At 37.3% G+C, this 20,867-nt stretch overlaps 1 protein-coding gene across 1 annotated transcript; it reads right to left on the bottom strand.

Moving 5' to 3' along the window:
- Nucleotides 1-13,521: 13,521 nt before the first annotated feature.
- On the bottom strand, nucleotides 13,522-20,845 carry LOC139709386 (nucleoside diphosphate-linked moiety X motif 17-like). Its single transcript, XM_071621348.1, has 6 exons — nucleotides 20,759-20,845; nucleotides 19,377-19,499; nucleotides 18,639-18,848; nucleotides 15,811-15,903; nucleotides 14,621-14,865; nucleotides 13,522-13,721 (listed from the first exon to the last, which is right to left on the bottom strand). Exons 1-6 carry the CDS (start codon nucleotides 20,843-20,845, stop codon nucleotides 13,559-13,561), a joined length of 921 nt encoding a protein of 306 aa, XP_071477449.1. The 3' UTR covers nucleotides 13,522-13,558.
- Nucleotides 20,846-20,867: the final 22 nt, after the last annotated feature.

Here is a 20,867-nt window from a genome sequence, read left to right as displayed (position 1 = left end):
TGTTCAACATTAAAACCAGTGGGAATATATAGTTATCAGATAATACTGGTATCGTTTCCGAATGGTTGGATATCTGCCTGGAACCATCGGAAGTATACCGGATTGTCTAATCGTTATCGATTAATATCGAGTTGTGAGAAGGGTGCAACTTCAGCAGCGATGTTTTAGCCAGTCTGTTGTATAATTATTGACGTTGTAGAGAAATAATGAACATTACACACAGTAAGAACTATCCACCCGATAGTATCTTTTGAACGGTTGGAAACACACGAGGCAAAGTCGAGTGTGGTTCCGACAGATGGCAACCTGTTGAATTTCAAATTCTGTGATTCAACTTCTGTGATTTTATCTCTGACATTCTTGACTTTCAGGGACTGAAACTATAGCAAAACAGCCGATGACCTCTATTTCACCTTATGATGATTGCGTACGTCCCTTTGTTTTCATGTTTTCACATCCCACAGTCAAAATGTTTCATAACGCACAGATAACATAGCTGGAGATTAGACTGTTTTGACGGGGAATGTATTTACATTACGCGATAGCCCTATATGCGATCACGATGTTTGCAAAACATGAACCACGTGCCGTTTAAAAAAAAGAGATGATAAAGAAATTTCTTACACACACACACACACACACACACACATATATATATACATATATATATATATATATATATATATATATATATGTGTGTGTGTGTGTGTGTTCATATATCTGTTCATATATATATATATATATATGAACAGGGGTAGTTTTATTTCAACTAAATTGATAGTAATGTATAGATTCCATGTGTGTTATCAAAAGCGAATATGGCTTGATAGCAGCGATTAAACGGGTTGCTTTTGTTTCGTTTTAGCTTTTGATTTTGTGTTTCGCTATTAATCTCATGGAACTTTATATAAAAAAGACAGATACAATAACCATTCTACATAAGAGCGTTGTGCACTAAAGAGCCATCACTGCTTTTGCGCCAGTCGATTCGCAGGAAAAGTTCTTGGTGATTATGATGGGATCGCCTTACGCATCACCAAAGGGGAACAAACAATCATGACAGAGTAAAACAAAACAGAGCAAAACGAGACAAGACAAAACAAAACAAAACAGAAACGATCAAAAAAAAAATAAGTATAGCAACATCAGCGGGTGTATGATACCAGGTGACTTCCCTCCGGTTGTAGTTGATAAACGATAATAATTTTGTGGCTCCAGATAAACTACACACAAAAGCGACACGCGTTATCGTATATATACACGCGGAAAAACAGTTTGGCATCTTGCCAAGAAATCAATAACCTCGAGTGATGAGGTTTGACGCGGCCCCCGTCGAACGAAAGCTTTTCACGTTGGAATATGAATTCATGAGTACATAAAATGAAATGAAATTGTGCAGTGAAAACGGTGCAGTGAATAGAGAATACGTCAATGAGTGACCACGGTGACTGAATGACTTCTTAGCCGAATAATTATGAAGATGGAGAAAATTAATGCATGACCCAATAGGCCTATGCTTTGTACCTGAATGATTGCACATGCACTTCTTTATACTCCAGGCACTATAATCATAATTTAATAGCAAAGGCTAATACGATCGTTAAAAATATTTACAAATTTATCACCACCGAACTGTCAAGGGTACGGTAAACGTGATTCACTATCACAATACAGCTGTATACTGAAATAGCCTAGAAAATATTAGTAAGAGAGTCCGCAAATACATATCCATTGAATTTCTACACAAAAATAATGCTATTTGCATTGACCTTGAAGAATTCGCACAAAACACTGCCATTTAGAGAGCAAACATTTTTGTGTGTTATTAAATGGAGCATGCACTCGGTATGGTTACAGATTATTTTGGTTCGTTGTACACTGCGTTATTCATCTTCTCATCTGAGAACATAGTAATTATTATTGTATATATCTAAAAATTAAGTGGCCAGTAAATTTTCGAAACGGTCACCTATTGGTGGCGTGATCAGGCAACTTTAGTGGATTTCCATGTTTTCTTTTCTTTCGGACCACCCAAATTTCAACCCTGTATATAATTATGTGTAATTTTAATGGGTGTGATGGGTAGGCCTATGTGACTCACAGTAACACTGCTGCTTGCCTGCAAGCACCCATTGCTTCCGTGACTGCCGTGTAAAACAAACCGTCATTCAATTAAATTCAAAGCCATACGTATAAAAGATACATACACACATTATATTTATATTAGATGGGTTAGTCAAATACCGGTTAGTGATTGGCTAAACACAGTCATGTGATGGAGGCACATTGGTTATGTTCACCCATGGGCAGAACATTTTTGTAATGTTCTCTCATATGGGAAAACATTTTCACGTAACAAATACCAAACGATTTAACGATCACATTTTTCACGCAATCGATAGGATAAATTTGTCTATTCCATACAATTTAAAAAAGCAAATTTGACTAACCCATATAATATAACAGATGATGACTTTTGCTGTCGGGAATATGTACCAAACGTTCCACCCTCAGAGTTTGAAATGCTATTTTGGGAGGCTATAAGTCCCTCGACATCGTCTCGGGACTTTTAACCTCCCTCAATAGCATTTCAAACCCTTCGGTGGAACATTCGGTATGTTCCCTCCCCCGCCAGTCATCATCTATAACATTATAATATGCATATTATACAAATATATATGTATGTATATATCTATATATATACATATACATATATATATATATATATATATATATATATATACATAATACTATAATAGGAAACGAAATGAAAGGAGAAGAGAGCAGAGGAAGAGGGAGAGAGGGGAGAGAGAGAGAGAGAGAGGGGGGGGGGGGTTGGTGGGGACGGAGAAACAGTAGGGCTACACGTTTGGCTTCATGCCAAACTGCCCTCTCAGTCTGTTTGATTTCATATTCCAAGAACTATGCCCAGGTCCTTTATTTATACTGATGCCGGTAGGGCTAAAAGTTGCTAATTGCATCATACGGGTCTCAATTTCACATAGAAGATGAACATGAACTGAAAATCCCAGTTTTACCTTCACATGGTATTTTGCTCGATTCAAGGAAACAAATGACTATAGCGACAGTCGTGTGTTTTTTGTTTGTTTGTTGTTGTTGTTGTTGTTTTTTGTAGAATAACAGATATAATATTCCCTGCCTATGTACACATTTATTTACACTTACAAAAGATGTATCATCATGTCAAGTTTTAAACTCAAATCTTCTGTTATGTAAATAGTGGTAAATATGTTCATGTTTCATATATTTCCAAACTACAATTTGTATAGTTATTTATTGTACTGTACTTATCACTTTTTTAAAACCTTTGTATCAGACAGGTATCGGACTTGATTAGCATTCATGCTATTTTCTGGTACCTTTTATCCCGTATTCATGCATGCGTGTCTTTTGAGATGTATTACGCCATGTGCACATGGGTACAGATAATAAACTTCAACTATAAAACTTTACTTCAACTTTGCAACTTTGTAATTTCACTTCAACTTTGCTCCTTTAAAGGGATCGTATAGTTTTGGTTGAGACCTAATTTCAGGTTTCTAACATTTCTTGGTGAGATAATGAGAAACCTCTTATGAAATATGAAAGAGCATGCAATTCTATGAGGAATTCAACGTTTATTTGATGAAAATTGGTTTTGAAATGGCTGAGATATCCAAAAAAAAAAAAAAAGAGCGATTCTAATAAAGTGTGCAATGGGACCCACATTATATTACGATCGCTTTGTTTTACTTTGATTTTGAATGTTTGGGTCATTCCAAACCCGATTTTCATCAAATAAACTTTGAATTCCTCTTAAAATGGTATGCTCTGTACTAATATCATAAGACGTAGTATTTTCTTGGTATCTCGCAAAAAGTTAAAAGCCAAATTCTCATCTCCACCAATACTGTACCATCCCTTTTACTAATGTGCACACCAATGGCATAGGAGCACCTTGACGGGTGCAACTTTGCACCTTTCAGACCAGAAAAGTTCAAATTGCATAAAGGTGTTCCCATTGTGACACTGGTCTGAACGGTACAAAGTTGCACCCACCCGTAAAGGTGCTCCCCGTGTGATCATTAAAGGTTCAAGTTTGAACCTAATTTTCTTAGAGTGTGCATTGATACGACACGACATATACATTAAAGATGCAGTGTAATTTGGTTGTCTTCTTGCTCTCATAGTCGTTCCAGTACAGTACTGTATCTAAAATTTATCGTAATGAATTCCCTTTACGTAAACTGAATGTATGCCGAACATTATGCGTCCTTGGGCGCGATCTCCCCGCTATAGATGCGTGCACACGGTTTCCATTATGAAGTCGGAAATAGCCTTTACCTATAGATATCTCTATAGACGGGACAATGTACTTTAACAGAACCAGGGAGTTGAGGTCACCGGTCTGCTAGTATTGGACGTCCGTGCCCCATACACGCTTTCGTTTGTTTTTGTTTGATGGGTATATTTATCTTCGGTTTTGTTCGTTTTTCGCGGGCAAATGACGGCAATAGCCAATCAACTTTAAGATCAGAACAAAGAAGTCCGTTCACCTCTATCGGCGAGAAAATCGTAGGCAGCAACGTTTGTAATGTTTACGGAAGATGGGACCTTCACGTCATGTACACCATACCCTCATCATTTGAGAAGTATAAAATGTATAATATAGGTTTTTCCCTTCCAATTTAGTTTGTTTGTCATTCAATTTCACATTATTAACATTAATTATCGTCAAATTTGCTCAGCCATCGAAATACCGTCATTCAAAATCGTTTTTCTTCGTTCAAATTCATTACTTTGGCAACCGATTTCCCATTCGCGCATTCAAACAGATTGAATGCGCATATATTTTTGGCAAAGATCATTCACCTGTCGCCAGCTCTTTCCGAGTTTTCAAATTCGCACATGGGCAAACAAGTTCATAAAAGGAGCATTCAAATTAAATCTGTGCGATTTCTTTTAAAAAGTACATACATAATTGTACTGCGTTATAAACTGAATGGTAAAAAAACGTCTACATGGATCACACAGATAATGTAAATAAGTATGTGAAATGAAGATCATAAAGTATGCAGTACGATAAGTAAAATAAAGATGTCAAAAAAGGACTAACACAATATAATGATCTCAATGAAAATAAAGATGAAAATTAGCCAGATTGAGGAAGCCACGCAATGACAAGACGAAATGAGGATTTCATAATGGAGTTTAATTATAAATAACATTTAGCAAAAGAAAAAGTCTGGATGTTCAAATAAGTGCTGAACATGACGATGAAATCTAAGATAAAATGTGAAAGTCACATTCACCGATCAGATGGACAAAATCCCTCTTCCTCATATAAGTACATGTGGTGTAATACGAAATTGAATGCTCCTTCAATTCTGTGAAAATCGCTTCATCAAAATCGAAATTGAAAATGCTTTTAAGTGCTTATCGAGTCCATCGCACAAGTGTAAATGCACAAACTTGGAAATCCATGCTCAAACACGAAATGGAATGATTAGATGTACAACATCCGACTTTGAACTTGTGACCATTGATTTGGGTGCCTAAAATGAATTTGAGAGTATGTAAGTGTGAAATCGTTTGCACTGCACCGCACCGCTGCAAACATACGAATTTGAATGCACATAAAATGAAAATGGATGACAATTCTACAAAATTGGCAGGGAAAACCTATAGTGTCGTACCTCGTGTCTGTACAGTATGAAAACGAAACATGCTGGACTTAGTACATGTATCACCAACCCTAAGTGTTAAAATAATATGGCAAGCATTGTCTCAACTGCATGCACATTATAAATTTAGAGATAAAAAGTTGGGATTCACTGGATGTATACAGTCATGACCTTATTTCTCTATTTCGGGTTCTTATGCCTTCAAATCCTGCTTATGCTTGTAATGGTCCCTATATAGTGTGATTATATACATAATTCATTTTGTGGTAAAATTCATTCATGATATTACAAAATGATGATTGAAAAACTGTCTGGTTTACTCTCTAAAAAAATTGAGTGAAAATTTTCACTCTAAAGAGAGTGAATACAGAAAAGAGTGAATTTCGAGTGAAATTGGAGTGAATTTTGAGTGAAAATGCTCATTTTCACTCATTTTGGAGTGACGTCAGGGATCACTCGAAGATTTTGGAGTGATCCCTGACGTCACTCCAAAATGAGTGAAAATGAACATTTTCACTCAAAATTCACTCCAATTTCACTCGAAATTCACTCTTTTTTTGTATTCACTCTTCTAAGAGTGAATATTTTCACTCGATTTTTTTTTAGAGAGTACGCCTCATGTTTACCTCAATATGCTCACGTCTTTCGATATTCATATTGCTATTGTACTTTCTGCACTTCCTTTGTCAAAGTTAGTTGTCATAAAGCAAAGAAACATTGTCGTATTTATGTGCAAAAATGGAACAAAGATCTGGGAGAGATGTGGTATAGTAAACGAGCCTCTGATTCGGTTTACAGTTGGGCTGGGTGTAACCTGTACACCAAGTCGTTGGACAAGATATTTTACGACCCCATTTTATGCTTTCTGACTCACAGCGTAAGATTTGACGGCATTGGTTAAGACAGGACCCGCCCAGATGAAATTGTTTTGACTGAAGAAACGTGCTTGAAGTATATACGTATAAAGCCCAGTATTACTGATGATAATTATTACCACTGCTATCATTTTCAACAACAACAACAAAAACAAAAACAACAACAAAAAGGGAGACTTTCCGCGAAAAAAATAAACAAGGAAACAAACAGACAAAAGAGAAAACAAAAGTGCCAGAGTTTACACGGGTCGGTGGACTACGAACGACTGTCAGAAGGTGAAATGTCTGGACCTTCAATCTCTAATGTTCATTTCTTGTAATCACCCAGCGAAGACAAGCCGGGCGTGTCATCACGACTGAGCTCTCTTCAACAACTCGATGTTTCTTATCTCTTTCTTTCACACATACAAATGGACACACAGAACAGCACTTCCACAACAAAACAATGTATATTGTTATATATCAATAAAATACATGCATGATTTTGTGCAGGGTGTATTACCTTAGTTAAACGTTATACGTACTGTATATAAAACAAAAGAAAATATTGCACAAACTGGTAAAGGATATCAGCTAAAACGAAAAAGAGCGCTTGAGCTATGGAGAGCTGCCATACAAAGTAGCAAAGTATATAGCTATTATCGTAATATATATATATATATTGAAAACTTTGAACAAAGAAAATGGGTTTTCATCGGGATTCGAAAACCCATTTTCTTTGCTCAAAGTTTTCACTATCTATTATTTGTTTCTGGTCAGTTTCCCCCCTTCTTTAACCCAATACATATATAATATATATATATATATATATATATATATATATATATATATATATAGAGAGAGAGAGAGAGAGAGAGAGAGAGAGAGAGAGAGATTGGTAGTATATACACGCATTGTATAATATTTATTCTTTGTGCCCATAGGGAATTTATCTCCTGCGTCATCTACACCTAATTGATGATTATACGTATACGGCAATCAGTTAAAAAAAACAGTACAGCAGACACAAAGAATATGTCCATCAGTATACAATTCATAGGTGATTAATGTTGTGACCTTCCTGATTCTTGTATCACATGACTAAATGAACAATATTATATAAGATTTTTAGCAACATGTAGTCAAATGACAAGCTGGATGTCGAACGTTTTGCAGTCTTTCAACAATGCAAAACACATCCGGGACTCTCACGCAAATAGTGTTTCCTAAGAACTGATGGATCAGTGACTGTATGTATAGTCACTATGACAGCAGCAGAACAACATTTAATCAGCTGTGTCACACTGTTACTTGTATTTAGGTTGAACAGTAAAAGTATCGTATTAAGGATGCCCCTAACGGAGCGGGCCTCTGTTACGCCTCGTGTATTGCTTATAGGGAAACGACGTCGTCTGTATGAACGTCTAAGATGTGATATGCACTAGTTTGCAAGCGGAAACCTTGTGGCAGACATAACTTGTATTTAACATTTCATGCGAGTCCTAGAAATCTCAAATCAGGGAAGTGTCACAGAAGGAGAAGAAACCTGAATTTCTCCTTTGTATCCGAGCTCCGTGCCGCGTAAAAGTTATGCGCTCTATTTCGCGAGAGTCAGTAAATTGCTTTGACAAAAGAGATCACTTCTGTATAAGTATGCATCGTTTCTAAATCACAATGAACCTAAGAGCAGCAGTTATAGACGTCACTTTCTATGTTTCACGCATTATCTAGGGTGCTAGGAACAGGGCACGCGAAGGGAAATCAGTCAAAGAAAATTGTACTTCTTTACATTTCCAATGCTTCTAAACACATAGAAAGACCAATCATATACATTCATTTTATCCGAAAGACTTAACATTCAGGTATCAACATTATGCATAATGTATTTATAATGTAACTATTTATGAGACAATGATACACTTTTCCCCCAGTTCTGCGGCATTCAAAACACGAAGAAAACTTGAAGGGTTCTGTACAATATAACAAGGAAGTTCAACTCAGGATTTCAACACTAATTTCTCGGAAATGCGGCATAAATTTAGAAGTCAGAACCCCTTCTTTGGTGTAAAGCATAATTATCCAAAGTCTATGAAAGAGTGTCTTGGCGCAGGGAACATCAAGGTCCCAGGGCAAAGTCAGTGGAAAATTAAGCATACTATAACTTCGAACTTTAGCATAAATATGCACAAATTGCGAAAGATTCCACTCCTTCTCCAATATTTCCCTACTCAAATAATAATATCCTTTCCTGCAGAGTTGGATAAGACAACAGTCATTTGATTGGTCAACTCTCTGAATTACGCGTGAAAAAGTAGGCCTATCAGGTATACATGATGAGGGGATATAGCTGCGTGGGCAGTCGAAATTTAATTATGCGCGCTCACGTGTGACTCTGGTCCCTTCGCCACACATTCATACGGCGTAATCACCATTGTGATAATGCATGGGAACTGATTAGGATGGGTCAAACGACTGACCATTCAGACGAAAAAAAAAGGCACAAGGATATCAGTGTCCGGTGTTGTTATTTTCGTCCTCACTCCACCCAGATGTCTGACATTCGTCTGTCATTCAAACGGCAGTAACCATAACATATACATGTACATGTATAGCTCGACCATTCAATGACTTGAGCTTTGTTTTGTTCTGCTTTACATCTACATTTCTTGCACTATTTGCAAGATGAAGTTACTAGTATACGATCTGTTTTCACGGAAAAATAATGGGATCAATTAAAATAATGTACATGTATAACAGCCCATAAATGACGCCATTCTTCAAATAGGTGTATAGAGAGTGTATAAAGTTATGATAAAAACAAGGACATCACGGCCAGTGGCAAATTCTATTATATTTATGTACAAGTTATTACAATTACCATCTATCAACCCCCCCCCCCAAAAAAAGATTAAAAATTAAAAACTAAAAAAATTAAAAAATAAGAAAAAAATAAAAAAGTAAAATGATAAAAGAATATATGAAAATGATATGAACATGAACGGATGCCAGAAAAATGAAAAAGTCAGTATTCTGGGAATGGTGACCTGGATAAACAAGCACTGGAGCATTTTTTTTCTGCCAGGCAAGGAAGCAAACATAGTGTTTCCTTTTGAGGTTTGTTTGTTTAGATGGACATGAGCCGTGACAGCAAGGGTTGCAAAGGGCCAACACGGACATGTGAAGTCATATATAGGGGTGTCTTCGCTACGAATAAGGCCACCAACATAGCTTTCATGTGTATACTCTACTTTGCTCTTATCCCCCCCCCCCCCCCCCCGCTCCAAGCTACAAACTCAATAAGCATTTATCATTGTTTTTCTTCTTCCTTTTTTTTTTTAATTGCGGCCGGAAATTAATCGATTAAGGCGGAAAAAATTGCGGCATTAATAATAGTTGGCGTATTCATAATCATTCACGCACGGCTGCACCTGCACAAAGGGCGTAACAGACTGCATGAAGGCGACTGCTTTGCTTATTAGCGAGAGTAGCCCACACATGTCTTGTGAGTTTATGACGTCACATCACATGATCGGTTAAGCGGCCACTATCTCTGTCTCATGATGCAAGAACATGCAATGTCACGAGTAGTAAATTAATGTTCTCTCGTTCATCTCCACAGAAGACGGAAAGAGATACACATACAACTGTAGTATACTGAGAGACGTAAAAGGGTATGAAACAGAAGGGGGAGTGAGCGACAGAGCGGGGGGGGGGGAGGGCAGAACTAGGAAAGATCGACGGAGAGAAAGATTAAAGCGATATTCACTTTGAAATTTATTGTTCAGTTTGTGCTAACACCAATGGTCATAAAGTAATGTAAGTTCTTTGTACGTCAGTATTGATCTGTTGGTTTTGAATCGATAGAGAAATAGAGAACAGTTCTTACTACAAGATTTCATTAAAAAAAAAAAGAACTAAAATCTGGTCACACATATGCATACGAAAGTCATTATTTGCTTACAGCCAAATAGAACAAACAAAAGTAATCACTCAGACATTGTGCTGAGTACTTTTAGTAACTGGGCAAGATGTAAACCCTTTCAAACAAGGCATGAAATGAGGAACAGCAAAGGTAAGGTGATATATCAGGTTCCCAGTTACATTGGGTATTGGGGAAAAAATGTATGCAAAAAGATCAAAATTGGAGAGAGAGAAGGGAGTGCAAAATTTTCATCAATGCAACAACAACAACAACAACAACAACAACAACAACAACAACAACAACAACAACAACAACAACAACAACAACAACAAAGAGTGTTGAGCCAGAACTTTAGGTAGGGACTTGGGGCATACTATCATAAAATGCACCTTGCAATGGGAGAGTTTGGAATTTAGAAAACCAGTGACAGGTGGAAATTATTGGACAGCACAACTAATGTGTTCAACTGGATACCTCATGAATCCTAAATATAAATATTGGTATGAATATATATATTTATATATATATATATATATATAATGATGGCAAAGCTAGCACCATTTTCTCCTTCCTTTCTCATAACTCACAAAGATACATAATATATATATATATATATATATATATATATATATATATATATATATATATATATATATCGTCGCTGGGGTGACAAGACCTTGTGTCTGCAATTTTGGTGAAAATGACTTTTTTGGATTAATGGTCAAATAATGGGTTAAGTGATGTCCTGTCCAAATCTCAACTGTCTTACTCGAAAAATGAAGCCACCACGGCATGTCAAAGGAAAGGCTATCCCATTTGCCACAGTGCTTTGGCCGCCATGTTTTTTGGCTCTCCTGAACATTTGACATTTCGTAGATACGAGGTCTTGTCGCCCCAGCGACGATATATATATAGTGTATATATAATGATAACAAACAATGGGAAAACTGACCAGAAATTAATGGTAAATAGTGAAAACTTTGAGCAAAGAAAATGGGTTTCCATTGCAAAAAGAGCTGCTAATTAGGTGCAATGTAGTCAGGTTCAAACATTCAATCTCTCATCATGGCTCATCAGAATGAAATACATCACACCATTTATTTACTTTTGGTAGACTAAGCAATGAACAAAGGTGCATTTGGAACATTGCAAATAATGTCCCGACTGCCTGTTCGGACGCATCAATTGACTGAGTTATTGTGAAAACAAAGCAAGTTGGTGATGTGGTGCTTTTGCCAAACATTGGCTTGATCATCACGTGAGTCTAAAAGTTTTCAAGGCTGGCAAAGACAACATGTTTATATCTTAATAACAACAATGTGGTACTGTACTGAAGTCTTTATTTTCCCTCAATACTTATTTTGATCACGGACATGCCCCAGACAGCTCACCAAGACATTACAGAGGCACGATTACACTTGACAGGGTTCGATGGACTATTCCAAAGAGTATGTTCTTACTGCCCCCACTCCTAGACTACAAGTGTGCCCTTCTAAAGTTTGATTGACAGCATACATACATGTATATAATACATACTATACACACATACCAGTAGCTCTAAATCTCTGTGTTAAAAATACAAATGCACTGGCTGCTCTTGGGGTACCAGCATCTGTGAAACAGGGCCATGTAAACTTTGTCCGTGACACCGATACCATGATTTTATATAGCTTTTCACAGAAGGACAAGGGCCACTGAAAGTATCTGCCCCGCCCCAGCTAAGATGTGTGTATAGCAACTCTTGGTATACCATCAATGTTATTTATATTTGCCCTTTTGTAGTACCAGGCATATAAAGAGTGATGAATGAGAAAAGATTTAGCTGACCATCTTTGTGCTAACACAAGCAGTGGGTTCATTCATATTTTATCGTATGCAGTGCAATGTGTTGCCATTCTCAGTAATTCTCAAGATAGAAGCCCTCTTATGACAATCACTAGAGAAGATGTAAACAGACTTCACATGACATGAGCACTTATTGTAAGTGAATTTAAAGGGCGCATTCCGGACAGTTTATATAATTTCACATATGGTAGTACATAAATAAATAGTGCAATTTACAAATCTGTAGAATTTATTCTGGTCCTTGAGCAGATAAACCAAGACTCTGAAAACCCAAAACATAACACACTGAACAAGGATGATGACTTAGCAGGCTTACACATACCACTGTAAAATGTAGCAATGTAATTCACTTACAATACAACTTGCCTAACAAGTTCACCTGTATAGAATTAACGCTATGCACGCATTCTTTTTTTTTTTTTGTTCTGCTTCCTTGAGCACCCAATCATGCATTTTATGTGAAGCTGCTTTGTCATCGTCCTTGTTCATTGTGATTTGTTATTAATTTTGAAAACATTCCTATTCCTCATCCCAATCATTACAAATTCTGTACCCAGTTAAACTAATATATGGATGCAAGAATGCAGAAGTTTAAAAATCATCTGGTCTCCTTCACGACAAGAAATTCACTTTAAGATTGACATAATATATTGATCGAGAGTAAAATTGCTGACAGTTTTGCATAAAATATATATCTTGTGCTGTCTTCATCATATCTTTGGTAATTCATTTGATATTTACAAAGCACATAAGATCAATATTTTAATATGTAGGTTTAACAACTTAATGACATTAAATGACTGGTCATTAACTGAACTGTATTCCAGCAGTTCCCCATTAATAGAATCTTGCACAGGCACCTGATCACATAGACTCCCTCTAAATCACAATGACGAGCAATGTATTAGTCATTTGAAGATAATGTATATCATATATGATTACTATTAGATTGCAAATCAAGTCTGCAATTTCATTGCCAGTCACTGCAAACATGATTGGAAATCCATACACTGCTATGACTCTTCACACATCTGTACTTCACATGTCCATTATATTCAGCAACATGTGAATTATACATGATCAAATAATTTGTCCAGATTGCTGCACAATGAGAAAGACACATTGAGTTCAGCAGTGAATGCAATCAGTGGAGAATTCAATTAATCCATTATATTGATTGTAAAGCTTGCTTCGAGTCCTTGTGAGCTACCCGTATTTTGCCCACGGCTGTCCGAGCCGTGTACACTGTACTATCATCTCTTGGTATTCTTGCTACACCACTGCTCCATCGCGAATAGAGTTCCTGTGCTTATCCGCTCCACATCATTGCCACTAGGGGGCGCTCTCTCACTAAATATGACTGTGGACACATTCTGGCACGTTGTCTGGCCGGAGGAGGGATCTACCACTGTAGCTCTGGAGGGGGAATGAAACCAACCCCAGAGAGAACACTGAAGACTTTCCTCCTTTTTTGTTTATTTGCTTGTTTGAGAAGGATTGGCACAACATGTTGTTGTTGTTGCTGTTGTTGTTTTTTTAAAACGATCTGCAACATACTGTACCATGCAAGATTGGGAGAGTTTGAGTGCTCCCGGAGCTTAGAGATGGTGTACCTCACAAGTTGTATTTTGACTCGAGTCAGATGGGCGACACGTTTTGTAGCAACATGCACATTCATCTCTCGCGCTTACACTACATACCGGTACAGGCGTCCTTAATAAAGAGAATCTGATCTTTCATGTAGTGTGTGTTATGTGCCCTCTTCTCATGTCAATTTCTAGTACAGTAAGCTTCAGGACCAGTTTGAGTGCTCTCCGGCACAGCATAGTACGGTAGAGGACGCTTTTGGAGCCCATCGGGAAGTGATCCACTTCTGGACCGATACAGTATGGTACACTTCGGGAGCATTTGAGCACTCCTCTGGCACTATTACAGTTCAGCCTCGTACACTTTAAGAGAGCGCTTGAACAAACCCTTAGGCAATACTGTCATCCGTCATCCATTCATCAAGATTGTTATCAATTTATTCTCAATTATAAGCAAACTGTCCCACTCTTCCATTATCAATTCTGCACTTGGGTGCACTAAAACAGAGACTCGGCCAACTTGACCACAATGTAAAAATGATGCGGTGTTTTCTCACGAACCATGTGATATATATATACATGTATATATAACCATGTACAGACAAGACATTTGTTGGAAACAAGTACTCTTACTGAATGCTGAATATCATGTGGGACTCATGACAACAAAAGATTCTGAACGCATTTTTGTTGCTGCTTAGTAACAAAACATGAGACTGAAAACATTACCTTATAAAGTCTGGAAAATTTCTCCTCTGCTCTGTGTTGTCAGTTTCATCTTCCATGCTGTCTGCAATCCCCGTTAAAGCTCTGACCATAGACTCCTCCAGCCAGGCTGCAGCACCAACCTCATTAGGATCTATGCACAACTCTTGATCAAGCTGGTGGTGGTCTTTTGAAGAAGTGACTGATTGGTAGACTACTATGTGATGTCTTTTTGGAAGTCCTCTGGACAACATTGGTGGGTAGACTGACTAGAGAAACAAAAATGAAATTGAAATTACTGATGCACAGCAACAAAAATTCTAAATGTGATGAACAAAAATTGCCTTCTAGGCAAAAAGTCTCTCCTGCGTGGTGCCTTAGAAGTACATACAGTTCCCAACATGCTACACATGTACCATGCAATAGATTATTTTATACAGGAAAACAGACTACTGAGCTTCCATTATAAACACAACTCTACACAAGAATTCATTAATTTGAATTTGATACACAGTCCCCACTGCTGTAAGGGATAAGAACCAGCACTGGCTGTTGGGCGGAAGCTCAGTAGTCTAGAGGATACAACACCTGTCTCAGAATAAGATTGTTACTTCGGGTCTAACCCGAGTACTGGTATGTATGCCCATTATTAATTGAATTTCTCTTTTCTAATTTTTTCTTCGAGACGCTCAGCACTTAGAAACATTGTTATAAGTGCTTTATAAATGATATTTATTATTTATTCATTCATTATTATTATCATTTTTATTCTTTGTTTTTAAATCATCGACTACTACAAAAACACTGAATAATTGGTGCATATTCATGTCAGTGAAGGGTAAATTCTTAATCAGTTGCAATCAATTCATTCACTAGGCAAAATTTCTAACAATATGGAAAGACCAGCAGAAAATGTCGACAGATTGCTCAGGCTTACTGATGTCCATTTACATAAGTAGCACTGGAACAGAAGCAAGTACAATGTGAGACATTTCTCCTTTATCATTTCTCTGCTCCGACAATCAGAAGTTACTGACATTATTTTCCAAGTCAGACAGGATCGCATGTCCATGTGAACTTACAAAATAAGAGCAGGAAGCCGCATTTGCTGCTCCATGGTAGAGTACAACAAGATATTGCAATACCTGTGTTAGTAGTTCCAACCACACATTACACAGTTCTCACAGAGTTCACCCTTTCTTCTCACCACTCACCTCCCAGAGAGCCACAAGGTCCAGCCGACATTCTTTTGGATTGACTTGCAGTCCAGTTTCTTCTTTTAGTTCCCTTAAACCAGCCTCAATTAACTGAAAGAGGCACAGTCAGCATGCTTAGAATGCATTCAACTTCCAACAATTCTAGTAGGACAGCACATGACAATCATTTGCAATATATGTCAAGTCATATTACTACTGGGCTTTGAATTCCATCTAGGGAAAACATACTCTATCAAGAAATGAGTCGTAGATTACACTGTGATAATGCAATTAGCAAAATTTATTTGACAAACTGTTGTATATGAAATTACTGTTAGCAAAGCATAGGTGAACTATGAAATAACTATTTCACTGTTTTGATTTGATTATTTTGGTCAGATTGTGTTACATCTGCTCCACATAAAAGACACCTAACTTTAAATGATTTTGAGAATACTTACTGCATCATTTCTTTCTCATGCAATTTCAATACATGGCCAGCATACCACACTAGAATCATCTAAAGTGGCCTTTTTACAGAGAATTTAAAGCAAAGCTAAAATACCTTGTAGAGAACATACATTTTTTATTTCTATTTCTTCTTCATCTCAATCTATTTCAGATGGCACCCTTCCTAAATCAAGAGAGTTGAGTCTTTCCAGGCAACAGCTGCAGATTAACATGATGGTATCAATCTTGGCTCACAAAATGACTGTTATCAAAAAATTTGGAGGTTTATGTGGTAGTTTGCTGTGTGCAGAATTATACTCACATAGATACCTGTAACCACAGAACATATTTGTGTTCATTAAGACATATTACAGGAGAAACTCGGTATAACGAACACTGCTATAACGAGATATCGGTTATAACGAGGAAATCTTCCCGGTCCCAAATTTCCTTCCACACAAGTCTATGTAAAATGCTACTTTTATAGCGAGATCGGCTATAACGAAATAACTGCTATAACGAGATAAATTTTGTGATTTCCAAACAAAGAAAAACATAGTCAATCAAACCTGCTATAGCGAGGTAAAGCAAAATGCCTTCGGTAAAGCTTTACTTCGCCTGTGCTATCATCTTCCGAGATTGTAAAGCCTGATGCGCCAAAAAACTGTCTTGTACACACATAATCATTTTCTTCAGTGCACTCCAGCTAGCACTGCATGTTGTACGTGTAAGTGTGTGTGTGTGCGCGCACACTGATACATGCAGAAAATGTGGTGGGACGACCATATGTATACATGACATCATCATGACGTTTAGCAGGTGTGAGGCAATCTGATGCTGTGATTGGCCTTCTACGTAGGGAATTCCCCATCTTCACACACACGCAGTCATAATGTACATACAGAATGTGTCACGTACACACACAGCATTGTGCAGACGATATTCAAGCTTAACACACAACACACACCCATACGATAACCACATACCAATCCACAGACGATCTTGATACAATCGCAAGCAGGTATATAAATTTACAAATTCAAACATCTACAATTCATAAGAAACACATTCTTTATATTGGATTACCTTGGTGAAAAAAATCTTCTTACCCATAAAGGTGAGTAATACCCTCACACACAATATCAAATTATCCGTATTAATTGAAATATGATGGGTAGTCCCACATGTGCAAATTAATGTCTTTATGTTTAATGCCTTCTTTTATGCCTACTGATATAACAAGATATCGGCTATAACGAGGAAAATGACTCGGTCCCGACCATCTCGTTATATCGAGTTTCCACTGTACTATGTAGTCCACTGAGCTAGAAACATGATGCAGAAAGAGCAACCAGCTTTTTGTTATTAATGAGAAATGAAACTGTATCTCTTTTATATCCCCCAAAATCTGTATTCAATTTTGTATCTTGTAAATAATGAAGACTTCAAATTGACAAACCTAAGATGGCATATACATGTAGCAGGTATATGAACTTGCTTCACTGCAGCAAAGCTTATAACTGCATGTCCCTGAAAGCCATGAATTGGACAATGATATGAAGGAGGTATGCACTCTCCAATGCTGTCTCCTTTGTTGGCTTCATGCATTGGAAGATTGGCTTACGCATTTGCTTTTCTGTTATCATATATACCAGAAAAGCAATCTGATCTATGAAATTCACATACATCCTTAGATGGGATTCGTTCATTTTAGGTTGATTACAGCTGTGCACACATTGTCTTTCCATTTCATATCAAGTATTTATTTGATGATGATTTTTTTTTCTTTGAAGAGAATATGTCTACAAAGGTAGGGTAGCATTTCAGACAGATGGGAAATTATTCACAGTAACTTTATGCCTACATAAAATGGGTTGATAATTTGCTTGTTGATCTTTACATAAAGAATTAAAAGTGTACCCTGTAAATATAGGCATTATTTTCTTCAGTGCCACTGACTGTAAAAATATGTAATACAGACATTAAAGAGATGGTACAGTTTCAGTTGAGATGGAGTTTCAGGTTTCCAACATGTTTTTATTATTATTTTTGGAGATAATGAGAAACCCCTTATGAAATATGAAAGAGCATACAATTCTAAGAGGAATTCAAAGCTTATTTGATGAAAATTGGTTTTGAAATGGCTGAGATATCCAGAAACAAAGTAAAACAAAGTGATCCTGATCGCTTTGCGTTGGCTATCTCAGCCATTTCACGACCCACTTTCATCAAACAAACTTTGACTTCCTCTTAGAATTGTATGCTCTTTAACATTTTGCAAAGTGGTTTCTAAGTTTCTCAAAAAAAGAAGAAGTTAAAAGCCAAATCCTCACCTCAACCAATACTGTACCATCCTTTTAAAAAAATAAAGAGAGAGAGAGAGTTTGGTGCCTCACCGTTTCTCCAAGTTCTATATGACCCCCTGGAGGCACCCAGACATTGGGAAAGGTGCGGAGGTGAGAAGCTCTCCTGGTTAGTAGCAAATAATGATCTGCAGACCACAGGAGTGTGGCCACACCACAGTCAACACCACGCTCTAGAATCTCCTCTGGTATGCTTGGGACATCATCGGGCGACAGATGACGCAATGGACAAAATGAGGGATGCTGGTGAAAAATAAAAGGAAGTTTGTTTGAGCAAATGCAGCCAGGACCCTACATCACCATTAAAAAAAAAAGACAAGAAAAAAAAAGTAATAGGTGCAACTTGGAACGAATGCAAAATTATAAAGGCCGCAACAACACAAAGACCAATCATTTGCCATGCAAGCAGCTCAGTAGCTGGTATGGTAGCTTCCACTATTGCATGTTACAGATCTAAGACCATGGTAATAGATGAAACAAAGCCATGGGCACACAAATGAATAAATAATCAATTCCTTTTGAAAGAGGCTCCAAGAAGATATGATACATATCTCAGTTTCTACCATCTATCCTCTCTGACAGTTAAGCATAATCCTGACCTCACTTTGGAATAATCCTCTGAAAAAAGAAAATAACAGTACAGCGAGATATTGTTTACAAATTAAACACAGAACCAATCCTTTTGCACACAAAACTAATTTAGCGATTACAAGAAATACAAATAGTTTGCTTGAAAGACCACTTATCACAAAATCTTCACAGAAATAAAACCTTGAGCAAAATGCAGTCTTCATCAGTCTGAGGATCAACAGGTGACAGCATCAACTGATCGCCTTCCAGGCGGCAGGTAACTTCACCCCTGGTCCCTGTAAAGCCGAGATAATCTAGTATGCACTGCAACAAAGCACCACATCACAAAGAAAATAATAGATATTAGCACGTCAAAGTGCCATATGTGACAGTAATACTAATATAAAAATCTTTGTTGGTGGAGAAAAATATCTAGTAGAACTTATCCTATCACAACAAATTTTATTGCAATTCATGTAAGGATAGTTGGGTGTCAACACATCGACATCCTAATGTTTCTACCTCACAATTTGCCTGAAATTTAACTCACATGTAAAAAAAAATACTCTGAATTCACAAGCGCACATGAAAAATGAAGAATGCGAAACCCTGGCGCGGCACATAGTGAAAGTTCGTTCTTTACGCGTGATGCTATAGTATAAATAGAAGGGTGTCGGTTTCAATGTAAGTTATATAGTGTGGATTTGTTGGACACTATTGTTACTAATACATTGGTCTAGAGTTAGACCAAGGCCAAGATTTAATTGCAAAAATGCAAATTCAAAACATCAAATCAAGTGGCACAATTAAACCATGCCGAATCTTTTACAATCTGAACAGTTAATTTGTATTACTATTGAATTATACCTTGAATTTACCTTGAAATGCCACACCTCCATCTTCACGTAGATAGATTGCAAGTGTGGCAGGGTTTAGGGAGCTTTTTAGCCCATTAATAACCCAATTTAGACAATTTCATTTTGAAGGTGAGGAGTGTCTGTGACTGATGACATCTTCTGGGAGTTTATTCCAGCTGTCTACCACTCGTTGGCTGTAGAAGTGTTTTCTTTGTTACGTCCAGTCTAGGACATGTCTTTGCAAGTTTCTGGGAATGTCCTCGGGTACCTTGATATATTGTTTTCTGGAATATGGAATTTGGGTCGATGTTGTCTAACTGTGTTATGATGCGGTACGCTTGAATGAGGTCGCCCCTCTCATTCAAGCGTATATTATTGAACCTAGATTTATATCTAGTTACTATTACTATTATATTATTAAACGCCTAACCCAACCCAGCTGAATTCAGTTTCATCTAAATGCGTACAAGCAGTTCACTTGTAGACCTCTAACCTTATATTAGTTATACTTTTAGAAAGTAGAAGGCACCCCCAGCTGTAATCCAGTTCAGTAGTTGTAACATTAGCTTTCTAGCCACCACGCATGGACTAAACACAAAACCAACATCTTAGGGTATTTATGGGACTGTGGTGACATTTGTTTGCTCAGTCCACCACCACAGCTACTCTTATTCGCTGCTGTTCACATTCAGAGACCTCCAATCAAGATTTGAAATATTGAATTACCTGCTTGAAGACTGCGCGTTCATAAAATCCCTGTGATTTACGACGGAGATGCACGAGCACCTTTTGCGGGATCGACGATTTCGCCATTATTCACCGGTAAAGAACAGCA

This window comes from Diadema antillarum, unplaced genomic scaffold (assembly GCF_040938485.1).
Source record: "Diadema antillarum isolate AM-2024a unplaced genomic scaffold, OU_Dant_1.0 seq00001430_RagTag, whole genome shotgun sequence".
Taxonomy (NCBI): domain Eukaryota; kingdom Metazoa; phylum Echinodermata; class Echinoidea; order Diadematoida; family Diadematidae; genus Diadema; species Diadema antillarum.
This window is presented reverse-complemented; position numbering and strand designations above follow the sequence as displayed.

What these genes read in the sequence shown, in the direction of transcription:
- LOC139709386 (XM_071621348.1), bottom strand. Translation starts at nt 20,845, where the DNA reads ATGGCGAAATCGTCGATCCCGCAAAAGGTGCTCGTGCATCTCCGTCGT. An exon ending in AAGACTGCATTTTGCTCAAG is followed by an intron (nt 18,849 to 19,376) that starts GTTTTATTTCTG and finishes ATTTTTCACCAG; the next exon opens with CATCCCTCATTTTGTCCATT. An exon ending in AATTTTCCAGACTTTATAAG is followed by an intron (nt 13,722 to 14,620) that starts GTAATGTTTTCA and finishes TTCCCCCTCCAG; the next exon opens with AGCTACAGTGGTAGATCCCT.